This window comes from Chiloscyllium plagiosum, chromosome 12 (assembly GCF_004010195.1).
Source record: "Chiloscyllium plagiosum isolate BGI_BamShark_2017 chromosome 12, ASM401019v2, whole genome shotgun sequence".
NCBI classification, from domain to species: Eukaryota; Metazoa; Chordata; class Chondrichthyes; order Orectolobiformes; family Hemiscylliidae; genus Chiloscyllium; species Chiloscyllium plagiosum.
In genome coordinates, this window is record NC_057721.1 from 73354591 (window position 1) to 73371766 (window position 17176).

The window sequence follows — 17176 nt, forward strand, 5'->3', positions numbered from 1 at the left end:
TAGACACTTCAAAGAGAACATACAATGTGACAGCGCAGGACAGGCCCTTCGACCTTCAATGTTACACCGACCTGTGAAACCAGTCTGAAGCCTATCTATGCTATACTATTGCAGTTTCATCCATATGCCTATCCATTGACCATTTAAATGTCCTTAAAGTTGGCGAATTTACTACTGCTGTAAGCAGTGTGTTCCACGCCCCTACTGTACTGAGTAAAAGAAACTACCTCTGACAGCTGTCCTATATCAGTCACCCTCAATGTAAAGCTATGTCCCTTTGTGCTAGCCATCACCAACTGAGGAAAAAGACTGTCACTGTCCACCCTATCGCACCCTCTGATGATCTCATGTCTCAATTAAGTCATCTCTCAACGTTCTTCTCGCTCACAAAATTAGCCTCCAGTTCCTCAGCCCTTCCTTGTAAGACCTTCCTCCATACCAGGCAACATCCCAGTAAATCTCCTCTGAACCCTCTTAAAGCTTTCACATCCTTCCTATAATGCAGTGACCAGAACTGTACGCAATATTCCAAATGCGGCCGCATCAGAGTTTTGGACAGCTGCAGCATGACCTCATGGCTCCGAAACTCAATCCCTCTACTATTAAAAGCTGACACACCATATGCCTTCTTAACAACCCTATCAACCTGGGTGGCAACTTTGAGGGATCTATGAACATGGATACCAAGATCTCTCTGTCCATCTTCACGGCCAAGAATCTTTCCATTAGTCCAGTTGCTCCTTCCAAAGTAAATCACCTCACTCTTTTCCACATTAAACTCTTTTGCCACCCCTCAGCCCAGCTCTGCAGCTGAAGTCTCTCTATAATCTACAACATCCTTCAACACTATCCCCAACTCCACCGATCTTAGATAAAAGCAAATTACTGCGGATGCTGGAATCTGAAACCAAAAGAGAAAATGCTGGAAAATCGCAGCAGGTCTGGCAGCATCTGTAAGGAGAGAAAAGAGCTGACATTTCGAATCTAACTGACCCTTTGTCAAAGCTGTTACAAAGAGTCAGTTAGACTTGAAACGTCAGCTCTTTTCTCTCCACCAACCTTAGTATCATCCACAAACTTATAAACGCATCTTCTATGCCCTCATCCAGGTCATTTATAAAAATCACAAACAGCAGTGGCCCCAAAACAGATCCTTGTGGTACACCATTAGTAACTGAACTCCAGGGTAAGCATTTCCCATTAACCACCACCCTCTGTCGTCTTTCAGCTCGCCAATTTTTGATCCAAACCGCTAAATCACTCTCGATCCCATGCCTCCGTATTTTGTTCAATAGCCTGCTGTGGGGAATCTTATCAAATGCCTTACTAAAACCCATATACACCACATAAACTGTTTTACCCTCATCCACCTGTTTGGTCACCATCTCAAAGAACTCAATAAGGTTTGTGAGGCGCGACCTACCTTACACAAAATAGTGTTAACTGTCCCTGTCAATTTATTCTTTTCTATGTGATTATAAATCCAATCTCTTAAACCTTTTCCAACACTTTACCCACAGCTGAAGTAAGAATTACTGGTCTATAATTATCAGGGTTGTCTCTAATCCCCTTTTTGAACAAGGCGACAACATTTGCTGTCCTCCAGTCTTCTGGCACTATTCCTGTAGACACACCATGTGTCTTGACCAGCAGAAGTGGTCTGTGTCTAGTCTATCAAGCACTGTTCAGAATAATGTCTGTCTCAATGAGGTTGCACAGATTTTTTTCTGAACTCCAGAGTTTACTCAACCTTTTATCAAATGTCAAGCACCTCATCCCAGGGATCAATTTAATTGAATCTTCATTGTCCTACCTCCAGTGCAAATATATCCTTTCATAAACATGAAAACCAAAACTGCATGGGGTCCTTCAGATGTTGTCAAGTTTAACAAGGTTTCTTTATTTCAACGAGGTTGGAATATAGAAATAAAGGTCAACATGTCATTTGTCTTTGTAATTGCTCGCTGCATCTACCTGTTGACTTTTTTGTTCCTATACCAGCATCTCCAAGTCTCTTTATGTATCAGTTACTACATTTATACCTTTCTAAAAAAAAAATTCTGTTTTCTATTCTGAGAACCAAAGTGAGTATCTTACATTAAAATCCATCCATCATCTTGTGCCCACTCTTTGACCTAGATATTCACATGGTAAGAGAGTCATTTTCTCAGCAGATTGGTGTTGCATTTTGGGGCCCTTCAGGATCCCAAATGCAGCAGACTTCATAGGAATCGCACAGAAAATGGAAGATGTAGATGAGCAATTCCCTAGTGTCTTGAACATTCTGCAAAACCTCTTAATATTGGAGAATTCGGAGGGTTCCTCTTCCATTTAGTTAGGCTGCCCAGGGAAACAATTAGACTAGTTTTTTTAAACTGTTTAATCTAACTCCTGAGTTGATACCAAGCTGATTTCTTTCTTTCTTTCTCTTAACTCCAAACCCCCACAATCAATAAGCATACCCCAAATGCCCCAACCATAGCCCCCTTGATCTCTTATATTCTCTGAATCCTTGACACCCACTATCACCCCAAACATCATCAATGTTGATGTGCCAAGCCCCTGTCCCCTCTCATCGGTTAACTTGAACATTCCCTCCGCATTATCAACTGATATGTGACACCCATTCCTACTAATTCCTCTGCTCTACTCTACACTTAGCCTTCTCCTTTAACAAGTGTTTAGTTGTGCTGTTGGACAATTAAATATCATGACACAGCACACTGATTCCTGCAAAAGGAGGCATTGCTTAAATTCCTCTAACTGTCCTACATTATGAATGGGACAGTGTTGGTTTCAGGTGCGCTCTGCATTTCTGAAGGAGCTAAGATTGATATTCCTGGCTAGAAATTCATGGCTCAGACTTAACATAAGAAATTATGACTGGAGTGCAATCCAACTGAGAATGCCACTCCTGGGGTCATCTGAACCTGTAATTCTTTGTAGCCTTTGTTTCCTTTCCATGGCTTTCCTTTTCATCTAGTTTTGTACCATCGGCAAACTTAGATACATTGTTCCTGCATCACTAGACATTAATATAGTTTATATATAGCTGAAGTACCAGCACTGATTTCTGTGACACTCATCACCACCTATCTACACTCCACCCAGTGAACTCCATTTCTCTCACACTCACCTGTGACTTGGGTCCCTCATTGAGACAACCTGAGTAGGTAAATACATGGCAGGTGCAGCATAACATGGATAACTGTGAGGTTGTCCACTTTGGTAGCAAAAATAAGGCAAATAACTATTTGGCTGTGAATTGAGGGGGCAAGTTATGCAATGATCATAATGGCCAGGCAGGCTTGAGGAGTCGAATGCCTGCTCATCCTCCTATCTTCTCTGTTTGTGTTGATCCTGGGTTTATTTTGGGTACATTGCTGGAATCTATTGTCACTTCTGTCGTAATGTTGCATGGCCCTAAATAGAGTGAGCTTACCCTAAAAGCAACCCCATACAGTCCTCACTGGCTTTCTAAATAGTGTGAAGGTTCTAGTTGCCTGAATTTATTTTTGCCAATTTGACTTGCCTCACATGATGACTTTGTAACCTGTCTGGTATAGAAAATAATACTGTATGCTATTAGCAAACTAACATTTCAGACTTGCTTTCTCAGGGATGCTTTGGTCCTTGACTTTCTCGAACTGAAGTGGACTGTGTTCCCTTCCATTCTTGTTCCCAAGCTTGATAGGAGATTGCTAGCTTGATCTGCTGATTTCTGTTGAGTTGACGAGTTGAATTGCCAGAATAAGTTAGGAAGTGCCCAACCACACCTTTACAACCCCAATGCAGGGACATCTAGAAACATTCTCCTGATCAAAAATGAATAATCTTTGATACATTTTTTCTGGTATTTTAGTAAAGCTTCATTTGGTTAAACATTCTTTCGCCCCAGTCAGGTCTTGGTTTGCTACAAGAATTTTAATTACTGCAGCAGTCAGGCCTGATCTTTTATCAGAAAGGTTCTCGAAATGGTGAGAAATTGCATAGCTGGAAATGTAGAGGACTCAGTGTCCTTGTGCATGAATTGTGAAAAGGTTATGCAGATACATGAACTTGGAAAGTTTATTTTATTGTTAATTATAAAGCAAAATATTATTGTTTAGTGTGAGGGGAATTGAGTACAGAAGTATGTATGTTATGATTCAATTATACAGAGCATTAGTGAGACCGCATCTAGGGTACTGGGTACATAGTACAAGCCACCTTTATTGAAGGTAGAATGAAAATGTGTTGTAGGGAGTTCAGGGAAGGTTTACTAGACTAATACTTGGTATGGAGAAAGTGAGGACTGCAGATGCTGGAGATCAGAGCTGAAAATGTGTTGCTGGAAAAGCACAGCAGGTCAGGCAGCATCCAAGGAACAGGAGAATCGACGTTTCGGGCATAAGCCCTATCACCCTCAGCTTGACCTCCCTCCACCTATCGCAATTCCAACGCCCCTCCCCCAAGTCCCTCCTCCCTACCTTTTATCTTAGCCTGCTGGACACACTTTCCTCATTCCTGAAGAAGGGCTTATGCCCGAAACGTCGATTCTCCTGTTCCTTGGATGCTGCCTGACCTGCTGCGCTTTTCCAGCAACACATTTTCAGCTAATGCCTGGTATGGGCAGATTTTCTTATAAGGAAAGATGAGACAAGCTCGGCTTGTATTTGCTACAATTTAGAAGAGTTAAGAGGTGAATTGATTGAAGCGTTTAAAACTCTGAGGGGTATTGACAAGTTAGATATGGAAAAAATATTTCCTGTAATGTGAAAATCTAGAACTAAGGGTCACTGTCTAAAAATCAAGGGTCACCCATTTAAAATCGAGATTGGGTGTTTTTTTTTAAATCAATGTCATGAGTCCTTGGAGTTCTCTCTCTGAAATGGTGATGGAAGTACCTGAATGTTTTTAAGGCAGAAGTGGGTAGGTTCTTGTTAAACAAATGTTGAAAGGTTATCAGGAGATAACAAGGAATGGGAATTTGAGGTTATGATTAGACCAGCCATGATTGTATTGAATAGTAAAACAGATTTGAGGGTCTGAATGGCCAACTCCTGCTCCTAATTCATAAGTTTGTTTGTTAGCACAAAGCATAAAAGTGTAATAGGCTTTGGATAAGTGAAAGTGAGATCCAAAAATACAAGATCTGTGACCAAATCAAAGACAACACAGATTAAATGACAAATGATTTTGCAGTTTCAAAGAAGCTAAAGGCAGTAGTAATTTAAGAAGTATCAGTGAGATGTGAATAACAAAACAGCAGCTATATGCTAACCTAATAAGGAGGAAGCAAAACAAACTTGGGCAAAAAAACTATACCAGGCTGTGGTTATGATTTAAAATTATTCCACTCAATGCTGAGTCCAGGCAGCTGCTATTTCTGGTTATAGGGAAATAGCCACATGAAATCTTTAATGTGACTGTCTTGAGGCAAAATTAAGCACATTGCAAATCTCTGATAATCAAAATAAGGAAAATGCAAATTTGGCAGAAGACACTTTACAGTAGATAGCCAATATCTTCACCTCTAACCTTTTCATGAAATTTCTTCCTATTAGTCAGGAAATTAGGTGGAGTGAATTGACACATAGAACAATTTGGGGGGTCTATCTAAATTTGTCTGTGTGAAATGAATTGACTACTACTTTTTCACCACCATTAATTTCTTGAATCCTGAATGGCACTAACTTTAGTTTGTGAACATGGACCTATAAATAAGTGCTCACTTGTGGGCTAGAATTTAGTAGGTTGAGAAATTGCAGACATGCTAGTTAAGAAGTAAGCTGTCTCACTGGTGCAGTGATAAGTGGTATGGGATAAATTGCATTATTGGGAGTAAGCAGACAACATTGAAAACTTTCCAAAATGGGATAGAGTTACATTTCTTCCCACTGACATCCAAATCACTGGGAGCACATTCATTGGGAAGAAGTTCTACTCATGAAGTTTTAGGTAGTACAAAGCAATTTATTGAGTTTTATATGTATCTGTCTGGGTGGTACAGTTATAAAATTTCTGATTTTAAGTAACTTGATGCTATCGGCTGCATTCCAAGTGAAGAGGATAATCATTTCATGCAAGGACATGGTGTAACCACAAATGTCTAATCTACACATGTAGACAGCTTCAGCTGATATTGGAAGGCTATTCCCTGTTTCATTCTAAAAGTAGTAACCAATATTGAAATGGTAATGAGTAGAAATCATGGGCACCCAGCCATTTCCTTGCCATGTGCATAATATTTTTTCAGCTTCCATTTTTCTTGGGGTCACGAAATTGCTGGTCAAACACCTCTATAATTTTCTGTCCTGTTACATTATCTCACCACTGATTCTTTCCATCTGGTCGTCTTCCTGGCAGTTCCATCTCCACCACTAACTTCACCATATTTTCTCTATCTCTGCTGATAGAGATGACTGTGCTTGTGCAGTCTCTTTTAAGTCATTTTCTTTGAAATTGTCACAATCTTCACTGACACCTTCGGGGACTGGTTGCTGTTTTTGTTTTTTCTTAATACTCCACACATCCATCTCAGTGTTGACATCTCATTAGTCCCTAGTCATTGTTCTTCTTTTTGATGCTGCTCTGGTTTACTGCATGGAATAATGAGACGAGTGTCTGAAATATCTTACAGATGCTTCCTTTCAATTTCAGCAATGTTTTTCTGTCTCATAGCCCTGCACTGCACGTCTTCCAGTTCCTCCAACCAGAATTAATCTGTGACTTAATTTCCATTCCAATATTTAAAACTTCTGCCACTACAAAGCACAGGTGCTCGAAATGACACCAAGTACTCATCCATAATTTCAGTACCTCCAGTCTGATTGTGTTTCCTCGGTACAAGATGGCATTCCATAAATTGTGTCTTTGACCTACTGCTCTTCATACCCTTGTTTTCCATGACTTCTCCAGTCATGTCCTCACCTCCCTGCCTCCACCATCTACATACATCATTGACCGTGGCACTTGTGTCTTACTTGCTCAGTTTGAATACCCATGAAAATCAGAAAGAGGGATGGGTTCAATGCTTGTCCTTGATGTAAACGTTTTTGCTGGTTCTTCAACATCTAGGCTTTCATATATTTCTTCTTTGGCATGACTTTGTTGCTAGCAATTACTTTCTTTTTGCCTTATTTGTACTGTTCTTTATGCCCTTTGACCCTAACATTTTCCAGCTCTTTAACAGATTCACCTTTTTTCCAACTGCATTTTGTTTTACTTATGTTTTCACAACCTTTCTGACACTCGTTCACCAGATTTCCTCATCAAGTGTGCCACTGAGTTCCGCCATCTTCCATGTGACAATAACATTAACTTCGATTTGTCTTCCCAGTCTCTGCATGTTCTTTCTGATTTGCTCCTCCGCAAGTGGATTTTTCAGCTTCCACCATCTGATGTTCTATCTGCCTGCGACATCCTCCTCCTCCTCCTCAAACCCCCATCTCCCACCTCTTCTCTTCCCCCCCCCCCCACCCCCAAAACTGCTATTTTGTTTTCTATGCAGCTGTCTCTGTCATCAACACTCAATGTGTAGCCTCTATGATGGGTGGTTAGTGCCTTAGTTGGAAAGTTCTTTGCATTTTCTTTGCTCCCTTTGCATGTTCCTTTCTAACCATGACATGGTCCAGCTGTATTTCTGTATTGCTACTGTAGATTGAGGTCATTTCTACATTTTTGGTATGAGGTATTTAACATTAGTAGTCAGTACAGGTATACAATCCTTTATACGAAATCCTTGGGCCAGTTGTTTTTTTGGATTTTGGGATTTTTTGGATTTCAGAATAAGTGACATTTTCACAGTGAAATAAAACAAAATCTTAGCAAAGAGCAGACCCACATGTGACTAGTACAAGCACTGAGGCACAATTGACACCTGGACATGCTGCCATGTCACATCTGAGTGAAGTCAGTCAAGTGGGTGTGGAGTTGGGTCATCTGTTTGCATGCCAAACAACCATGTTATACAGAAAAAAACTTTGGATTATAGAGCTTTTCAGATTTCAGAAAGTATTGTGTGCCTGTACAATACAGCAAACTCCAAGATGGTGACTTAACCTTGTGGAACTTAACCTTGTATCTCTCTTTCTTCTCACAAATATCTGCTTAAGTGACCAGTCATCACTTGGTGCTATTTGAATTGTTATCCATCTGTTCCAGAGTTCTTCTTTCTCCTCTAGTCTGCAAGTGCTCTCTAGTGTATGACAGCTACATTCCAGGTCCAGCCCCTGTCACTCCCTGTAACCCCTTATTGACAACCCCCCCCCCCCCCCCTACATTTGCCATAACTAATCCACCTAGCCTACATATCTCTGGACGCCATGAGCAATTTGGCATGGTCAATCCATCTAACCTGCACATCTTTTGACTGTAGGAGGAAACGCACAAACACAGGAAGAATGTGCAAACTCCACTGTGAGGATGGAGCCAAACTTGGGTTCCTCTGTCTGTTTGGGTTTCCTCCAGGTGCTCCAGTTTCCTCCCACAATGGAAAGATGTGTTGGTTAGATGATTTAGCCTTGGGAAATGCAGGGTTACAGGATCGAGTAGAATGGTTGGTCTAGGTGAGAAGCTTGGTGGGCTGAATGGCCTGCTTCCACACTGTATGGATTCTCTGATTCTATTGTGTCCAGCAACGGCTTCTGCTTAGTGGTTTCTGTAAGCATGTCAAGGATCTACCTTAAAATGATTTAGTACCAGCTCTTGAGTGAAGAGGTTGCTCTCATATTTATAATCTTAGTTCTCTGAATTCTGTGGAAGTCGTATTTGGTTAAAAACATTAACTTGGTTGCTCTCTCCACAGATGCTGTCAGACCTGTTGAATTTTCCTTGCACTCTCTTATTTCTGACATTGTCTGCCAAGAATTCTGTTTAGTGTTACCATGGTCCTCTGCCACTGCTGTAAATTTTTAGGAGAGATTAAAGAAAGAAAATTGAAGGACAAAAAGTCTCTTCCTTCCCCAAATCAGTAACAATTGATAACATTAATGTTCCTCTGCAATGCAGGCATCTAATTAGATAACAAAAGCAATTTTGCCCATTAAATCTACATCGTGTTTCTTCGCGTGGAAACATCCAGGGAAAGCGTAGATTGTAAATTTGCATTGTCTTTGAGTGCGTATATAATGCACTTTTTTGCACAGCAAATAAAGAATATACAATAGACATGACACATCTGCAAAGTGGCGTGAATTATATTGAAATCTGGGCATGTAGAATTGATTCTACCTGAGAAAAATCTGAGGACTTGAAAATGAAAATTCTAGATGAACTAAAACGTTATTATAAATGCATTTCAGTAGGTCAAGGTTTAGCCCAATTTCCTTGGCAGCTTAAATGAAACTCCAAACAAATTGCTCCATGCTTTAGTCTGTAGTCTGGGTAAAGTAAGCACCTCAGCCAGTTTAGATGAGAAATCCCAATACTGTGAAAGTGATTACATTTGTGTAAATTTCATCTATCCACCACTAATCCTTTTGTATTTTGCTTCTCTGCTGGCACTGTTTAGGAACATATGACTTGGAAGTAGACTGTTTGGCCTTTCAAAGCTGCTGTGCTTTTTCAGTAAAGTCATGGCTGATCATTTTGTCATCACAGTTCAACTTTCCAGTCTGCCCCTCATAAACAGTCATCTTCCTTGTCTATCAGCAATCTATCTAGCTCAACCTTGAATAAATTCAGTGACCTAACATCAACTAGGGAAGAGAATTCCATACACTAATGATCCTCAGAGACAACTTCTGCTCATATCATACAGCTCTTTATGGTGCTAATCCCCCATAAATCAAAGCCCGTCTCTCCCACCAATCCTTGAGCCACATAATCATCTGGCTAAAAATGTTTAACCTACACCAATGTTTTGTGACTCAAATAATAATCCAGAGGTTTTGTAATTCTGCTTTACAACAAAGCCTTCAACTATTACTAATCCTTAAACAGAACCTCTTGACCTCTTTGTTGTTGTTATTGAAATGAATCTGTTGAAATTTGGATCCTCCATCTCCCACTGCAAGTCCCTTTCCAGCACAGAGCTCATTTCCTGATATCAAGAACGTTGGATGCTGAAACTCTGAAACAAAAAGAGAAATTACTGGAGAAACTCAGGAGTTCAGGCAGCATCTGTGGAGAGAAAGCAGAATTAACGTTTCGAGTTCAGTGACCATTCAAACTTGCTGATTTTTTCCAGCAATTGCTGAGTTCCTGAAACTTGGCACCAAACAGATCACACAGTCTTCTGGACCCAGCTATAGAGACTGAGTTTGACCCAATCTATTTAGATTCATGGACCTGGAATTCACAAAATACAACAAGTTCAAAAGTTTTCCCTTCTTGCCATCAACTGCCCGCCCCCACCCCCAAGCAAAAAAGGTCACGTTCTCTACTGTATTTCATTTGGTGAATAGCTTTCTTATTTTACATTTTGTTACAATTGAAACAGTATCTGAGCTGAGCTGCATACATCCCCCTCATCATTTGTAATTGTTTCACGCCGTTATCTTTAAGCAGAATTGGCTGTGCTTTTCAGGGTTGAATTGGATTGACCTTGAGTCCATAATGAAGTGAGATGAACGAACAGGAATATATGCAACTTAAAACCATTTTGTTTCAATACTTTAGTCCTCATTTCCAAAAATTAAGTTTTGATTAACGTTCAGATACCTTGCTTCATCAGTTATACACCCTCACCTCCAATAAGAAATTAGCAACTGGATGAAAGTTGAGACAATGCCACATAATGTAGGCTCATTCACAAGGACATGAGTTAACTGTTTGAGCATATTTCATCATTGTGCTAGATCTTGGCTGATGTATGTCTCAGTTTCACTAATCCACCTTTTCTCCATATCTTAATATCCGAGTCAGCTTGAAAATGTTTACCTCACCTTCTGTCAATGTGGTAATGCAGAGGTTATGATAATTAAATAACTAAGCAAGATAACAGTGCAAATTCCATCTTGTCAAATTATGAAGTAAAATTAGAAACATCTGATTATTCATGAGGTGTATCTTTTGCTGGGTACAGTGGTTCAAGAAGCCAGCTCATCACCCACTTTGAGGGCAATTAGGAATAGACATAAGTTGCTGGACTTGCCTGCGATTTACACCTCCCACACAAAAATATTTCTAAAATGCTGAAAAATAGACTTTATTGGATGTTCTACAAAAGCAATCTGTCTACAAAGTAGTGACACTTTAGACTGCATTCCTGTGTGTAAACCAAAATTAGCAAAATTGGTGGCCAACAGATCTCCCCTTTCAAACCTGGTTTTCCACTATTGAGGGAGAACACCAGGTCACTATGTTGAAGGGCACCTCAACTGATGATGGAACTTGAAACCTGCATGTTGCTGAAGTGTCTTTTCTGGGATATTCAAAATGACTGTGTGATAATATTTGTAAGTGCAGATCGCATTGTTATTCACTCAGCAATTCTGTGAAATGAAGTGGTGTGACACAAATTTCATCTGTGGGCTGCACTGAATGCTTACTGCACAAAGTCTGTCTCTTTGAGGTGAAATTTGACTTCCTTTTCCTATTCTGGAAAGGAAAGACATCCTTCAGATTAATATTTTGAACAATTAATGTGTTTAATCTCCCCGTTCTCAGACTTCAGACATACATGCAAGGTTATAACTGGAGTGTGACCTGAGATGGATTCTACATTACAACTTCAAACATTTTTCAGCTTCAAAAAGTTTCAAAACATGCATCGTTCCCAATAAATTTATTAATCTGCACTTTGGGAATATGGTATCATTCTAAGATGTTGTCTTACTAAAACCTATATTCGAAAAATGAAAAACCCAGATGTTGGCAATGTTACTACATTTTATTTGATACCATCTGCTACCTATTTGGATCCATTATTTTACCTACCTTTACAGAAAACTGAATGTCACTACCTTATCCTTGACTGTTATTTGTCTGTAAATTATTTTTGGAAAATCATCATCTTTGCGTAACAAATTCCACACATTTTTCATGGCCCTTTCCAAGAAGCAAAATTGGCACTGCCTTTTCTCTAATCTTAATATACTGGTAAATATTTATCCTCTTTCCCCTAGGTTTCTAAGCTGCCATTTTTTTTTATTTTAACAACCAGCAGCACTGTTATCTTTTCCTCACCAGATACCTGGTTTCGACTGAGCATATTCCGAGAGTTGCTTAGATAGGGACTCAGTATATGTGAGGTACAGCTATTTTTCATTTCCTACCCTTACTCCACAGAGTCATCCATTTTAGTTATTGGTTTGCTTTGCTGTTAGATCAGCTCTTTTAGGTAGAATCAGTGTTTTTAATAATCTTGTCCATGTTGCAAACCATTTAGGGTTTCATAAATTGTTATTCAGGCTTAGTTCTAATTTTCTGCTGAAAAGCAATGGTCCAATGGCTTTGATTTGAAATTCCAGTTAAACCCCCTCCCAGAAATGAAGGATAAAATATGGTGACAAGATCCAAATCCACCATCCGTAGTGGGGTTACAACTGCATCAGATCCAGAACACGTAAAGATTTCTGTCACAGAGTTTAGATAACATTTGGAATCTTTAATTAACTATTCTGCACTTCTAGCAAAGGTAACATTCACTTGACTATATCCTCTGCCATCTGTTCAGGATACTTAGTGTTTTACATGTAATTTCCTTTGGGTCTTTTGAACAATCTGCCCCTCTCACTGATTATATTTAAGCTTGACTGTTTTGCTTCTGGTCAGGTCAACAAGTTGAGTTTTGAACTGACTACTTTCCACAACTTTTCCCAATCTTCTAGTGTATTATCCATCAGCAAACAACGAACATTTATTTTTGTGCCGTTTATAGTCAACGTGTCCTGAAGCACTGCTTTTCTGGTACTAGACTAGAGCAGAGAACTGTAAATTCCATGACAACAGGCAGTATATGTATCAACCAAAATGAAATATTCCTGTTTAGTTGAATGTAGACATAGAGTTACTTATAGCATGTAGTAAATTATTCTTCTTTTACGTTTTTGCTTGTTGTATGTATTTAAATGTGCTGAAAGAGATCAGAGAAAAAACCCCCTCGGTCATAGACGACTTATTGTGGAGCAACCTTTAATTTTCATAATATCCAGTTGACAAAAGGGCAATGTCTTTTTTAAAACAAACAGATACAGGTACTTACAGTGAAATATATTCTGATGTGGAATATCTGTATATCAAGAACTTAATGAGAAACTGCTAGTGTGGGTTTAAGTGGAGAGGAACCTTGATTTCCAAACTTTCAGGCTTCCTTTGGAGATAGGGTAGAGTGTGGCAGTTTTTTGTATTGGTTTCAGAAAGGTTTTGACGAAGTTTCACATAAAAGACTTCTAATTTGGAAAGGCCACAAGAATCCGTAATAAATTGAGCAAATAAAAACTGTAGATCGGAAATAATAATGACAATGTAATGGAGCACATAATGGAGTTTAAATAGGCACACAGTTTTCAGAAGGGGCCAGAAATTAGTGGCAGACACTATGTGCAGAGCATATGGTAAATTACTTTTGAGAAGTAAATAAAGTGCTGGGATGTTTATCTAGACAAGTAGGACATAGGCTTTCAGCAATTAATGCTTTTTAATACGAAGACCTGAACTAGGAGTATTATGTTTGATTTTGGCTACTACATCACAATGTTTTCTGTGTGTTGGACTGAGGAACAATAACAAAAATATTTTCTGCGCGTATGCCAATTATAATAGGAACAAAGGGTGGTAAAGAGTTGCAGTCTATGTATGTGGCATAGCAGCCATAATGTGGAACCGTTGTGGAATGAGAGTTGGGGGTAGAAAACACATCTGTCTTTGGAAAGAGAACATCTCAATCAAGCACCAACTGTTGCCAAATTGATGAAATAGAAGACCAGAAAAATGCATTAGGGAAGGAGCTTGGAAATGAGAGATGTGGCAAGAAGCATTAACCAAGCTTTTCCATGCATCTTGGAGAAAGTGATGAATGCAGATGCTGGAGATCAGAGTCAAAAAATGTGCTGAAAAAGCACAGCTGGTAAGGCAGCATCCAAGGAGCAGGAGAGTCGACGTTTCGAGCACATTGCTGATGAAGAGCTTATGTTCGAAATGTCAACTCTCCTGCTCCTCAGATGCTGCCTGACCGGCTCTTGTTTTTCCAGACCACACGTTTTGAATTTTCCATGCACCTTGTCTAAGATGGTGAGGGGTACAAGAACTTTCTAAATTTTTGCCAAAACCAATGACTTCATGGAGTTGGACTTTTGCAGACTTTGAGTTATTTGGCCTTTCTAAGATTATACTACTTATTGGTTAAGAACACTTTTGTCGTTTTCACTTTTAGTCCCTACTACAGCTGCCAGCACTCCAGATGCTGTTGACAAGTACCTTGAAACACCTGGCGATGAGAATGAGCATGCGTACTTCCAGAAGGCAAAAGAGAGGTTGGAAGCCAAGCATAGAGAGCGCATGTCAAAGGTTGGCTTTTTTGACTTGTCCTATTCTGTTTTGATTTTTACATTTGTAGTTTGGATTAATAACAGTTTTACTGGTCCTATATCATATCAGTTGATCTATCTCATCAGTGTTGCAACTGATCTTAGTACCAATGTATTGTTCAACCTCAAGCAAATAAACCACAATACTAGTCCAGTTTGCTTGTGTGACTGTATTGAAGCCACTTCTCTGGGATTTTTTTTTCTATTTTGAGAAATATAAATCATGATCTGGGGTTTTAACTTACTAATCTGTCTTTAGATAATGCGGGAATGGGAAGAAGCTGAACGTCAAGCTAAAAACCTGCCTAAAGCTGATAAAAAGGCCGTCATTCAGGTAATGTGAATGTTTTGGGGAGTTTATGTATTGATCCTTTGCTTTTTATTTCAGGTGGAAAGGCAGCACTGTGTGTTTAGCATTGTTACTGTTTTGAAAAGGGAAGGAAATGCATGACCAGTTTTAAAACTTTACATAATTGAAATTTATTCTACATCTGTGTGTTCCAGCATTTTACATTGGCACGGCACTGTTATTCCTTTGTACACGAGAGCTTGTCTGAACTGTTAGTACAATTCATGAACATTGTCTTTTAAGTTAAAAATTGGAAGTTAGTACCACCTATTTTAATGGGAAACATTGTTGATCTTTAAGCGTTTCCAAGAGATGGTGGAATCACTGGAGCAGGAAGCAGCAAGTGAAAGACAGCAGTTGGTAGAGACCCACATGGCAAGGGTGGAGGCCATGCTGAATGATAGACGTCGTATTGCATTGGAAAATTACCTTGCTGCACTCCAGGCGGATCCACCCCGGGTAAGTGCACAGCTTGATCAAATACAAAAAATTGCCCATTTAGAGTTGGCACATCACTTAGTGGAAGCAATGCAGGGCACTGTTAATTCACGTTGAAGTTTTGGCTTATAATTTGTGTTTCACTTTGGAGTTCTTTTATACCAAAAAAAGTATAATTTTATACTGCAAAAGGGTTTTCTTGTTGATATTAGCTGTTCTATTTTCTCTTAATTGGTTTGCTGCATTTAAGATAGTGTTGATATTCAGTTGTATGTTCAGAGATCCGTGGGCTACTCCCTGTAGTATGCTGTTTCTTGGCCTCATTCCAGTTGTCCTATGAGAATGTTGCCAAACAGAGGCTAGGCGTTCTGCCCAAAGGAAGAAGGAGGTCCCATTACCTTGGGCCTTGTTCATTGATTTCCTATTTGGCAATGCATGGTGCCATTTGTGCATGTTACAGAAAAGGTCTCCTGCTCATTCATCCAATGAAAGATGCTAAGATACTGGTGCAAAAGGGTAGGAATTGGTCCATTTTAGTTTTTTTTTTAAAAGAACACCTGTACAGGTAATTTTATTTTATGCCTGGTTCTTAGTTTTTACAATGTTTGAGAAATTCAATGCCTGAGTTCTCACACAGCTGCCAGTGGCTCATTGGGCTAGCATGTTTGTCCCTCAGGCAAAGGATAGAAGTTGTATGCTCAACAATGTGAAGCCTTTATCTGCTTCAGAACAAGGGGTGCTGAGAGTGAAATAGATCCTTATCACCTGCTATGTGCCTGGTAGACAGATTGGTGTAGGGCACTGATGTTTAAAAAGCTTTCTGAAATCTTATTTCATGTCCTAAGTTAACAGACGGTAAAATATCTGGAATAAACAGATCAATGGTTTTATTGATAAGCTTAAGATATGCAAAGCATTTTATATTGCTATCAGTGGGATTTTTAACTTTTATTCATCTTCAAATTTGTGCAATGTTTTCTGCAAACAATAACGGTACTGCAATAGTTTTCTTGTTTCTTTCTAGCCCCGACATGTCCTCAATGCTCTCAAGAAGTATATTCGTGCTGAACAGAAGGACAGACAGCACACACTGAAACATTTTGAGCATGTCCGCATGGTCGACCCCAAGAAGGCAGCTCAGATCAAATCACAAGTAAGATCCTCATCAAATGAGCACTGCTCACATTGCACCTCCACTTCGCATTCTGTTTTTGATCAAATTCAAGTCCAAACCAGTATGCCCCATTTAATTTCTCGATTTAGAGCCAAAAACAGTTACTCCCACATTATCCCAACCAGACTGTAATTGCAAAGATTGATTCAGTTAAGGCTTTAAATCTCAATTTAATTGTATTTTGCTCTTTGAAACCCTTCATCTCATCCTTATATCAGTTTAATCTGCTGAAAACCTTGTGCTATGAAGAAGGCCACTTAATGAACCCCACTAGCTTCTCTACCTCACCCAGTTCTTGTGGTTCTGTTCGCCGAGCTGGAAATTTTTATTGCAAACGTTTCGTCCCCTGTCTAGGTGACATCCTCAGTGCTTGGGAACCTCCTGTGAAGCGGTTCTGTGGTGTTTCCTCCGGCATTTGTAGTGGCCTGTCCCTGCTGCTTCCGGTTGTCAGTTTCAGCTGTCCGCTGTAGTGGCCGGTATATTGGGTCCAGGTCGATGTGTTTGTTGATGGAGTTTGTGGATGAGTGCCATGCTTCTAGGAATTCCCTGGCTGTTCTTTGTTTGGCTTGCCCTATAATGGTAGTGTTGTCCCAGTCGAATTCATGTTGCTTGTCGTCTGCATGTGTGGCTACTAAGGATAGCTGGTCGTGGCATTTCATGGCTAGTTGATGTTCATGGAGGCGGATCATTAGCAGTCTTCCTGTTTGTCCTATATAGTGTCCTATATATAAGAACAGCCAGGGAATTCCTAGAGGCATGGCA

General features: G+C 39.7%; 1 protein-coding gene across 4 annotated transcripts in view; it reads left to right on the forward strand.

The window, feature by feature from the left end:
* Positions 1-17176, forward strand: part of appa (amyloid beta (A4) precursor protein a) — a 178189-nt gene that overhangs the window by 137281 nt on the left and 23732 nt on the right. For all 4 annotated transcript variants that reach the window (XM_043701398.1, XM_043701400.1, XM_043701397.1 and 1 more), the window contains 4 exons: positions 14300-14433; positions 14713-14787; positions 15103-15261; positions 16265-16393. In XM_043701398.1, the coding sequence (XP_043557333.1) occupies positions 14300-14433; positions 14713-14787; positions 15103-15261; positions 16265-16393 (497 nt within the window). The remainder of the gene's footprint in view (positions 1-14299; positions 14434-14712; positions 14788-15102; positions 15262-16264; positions 16394-17176) is intronic.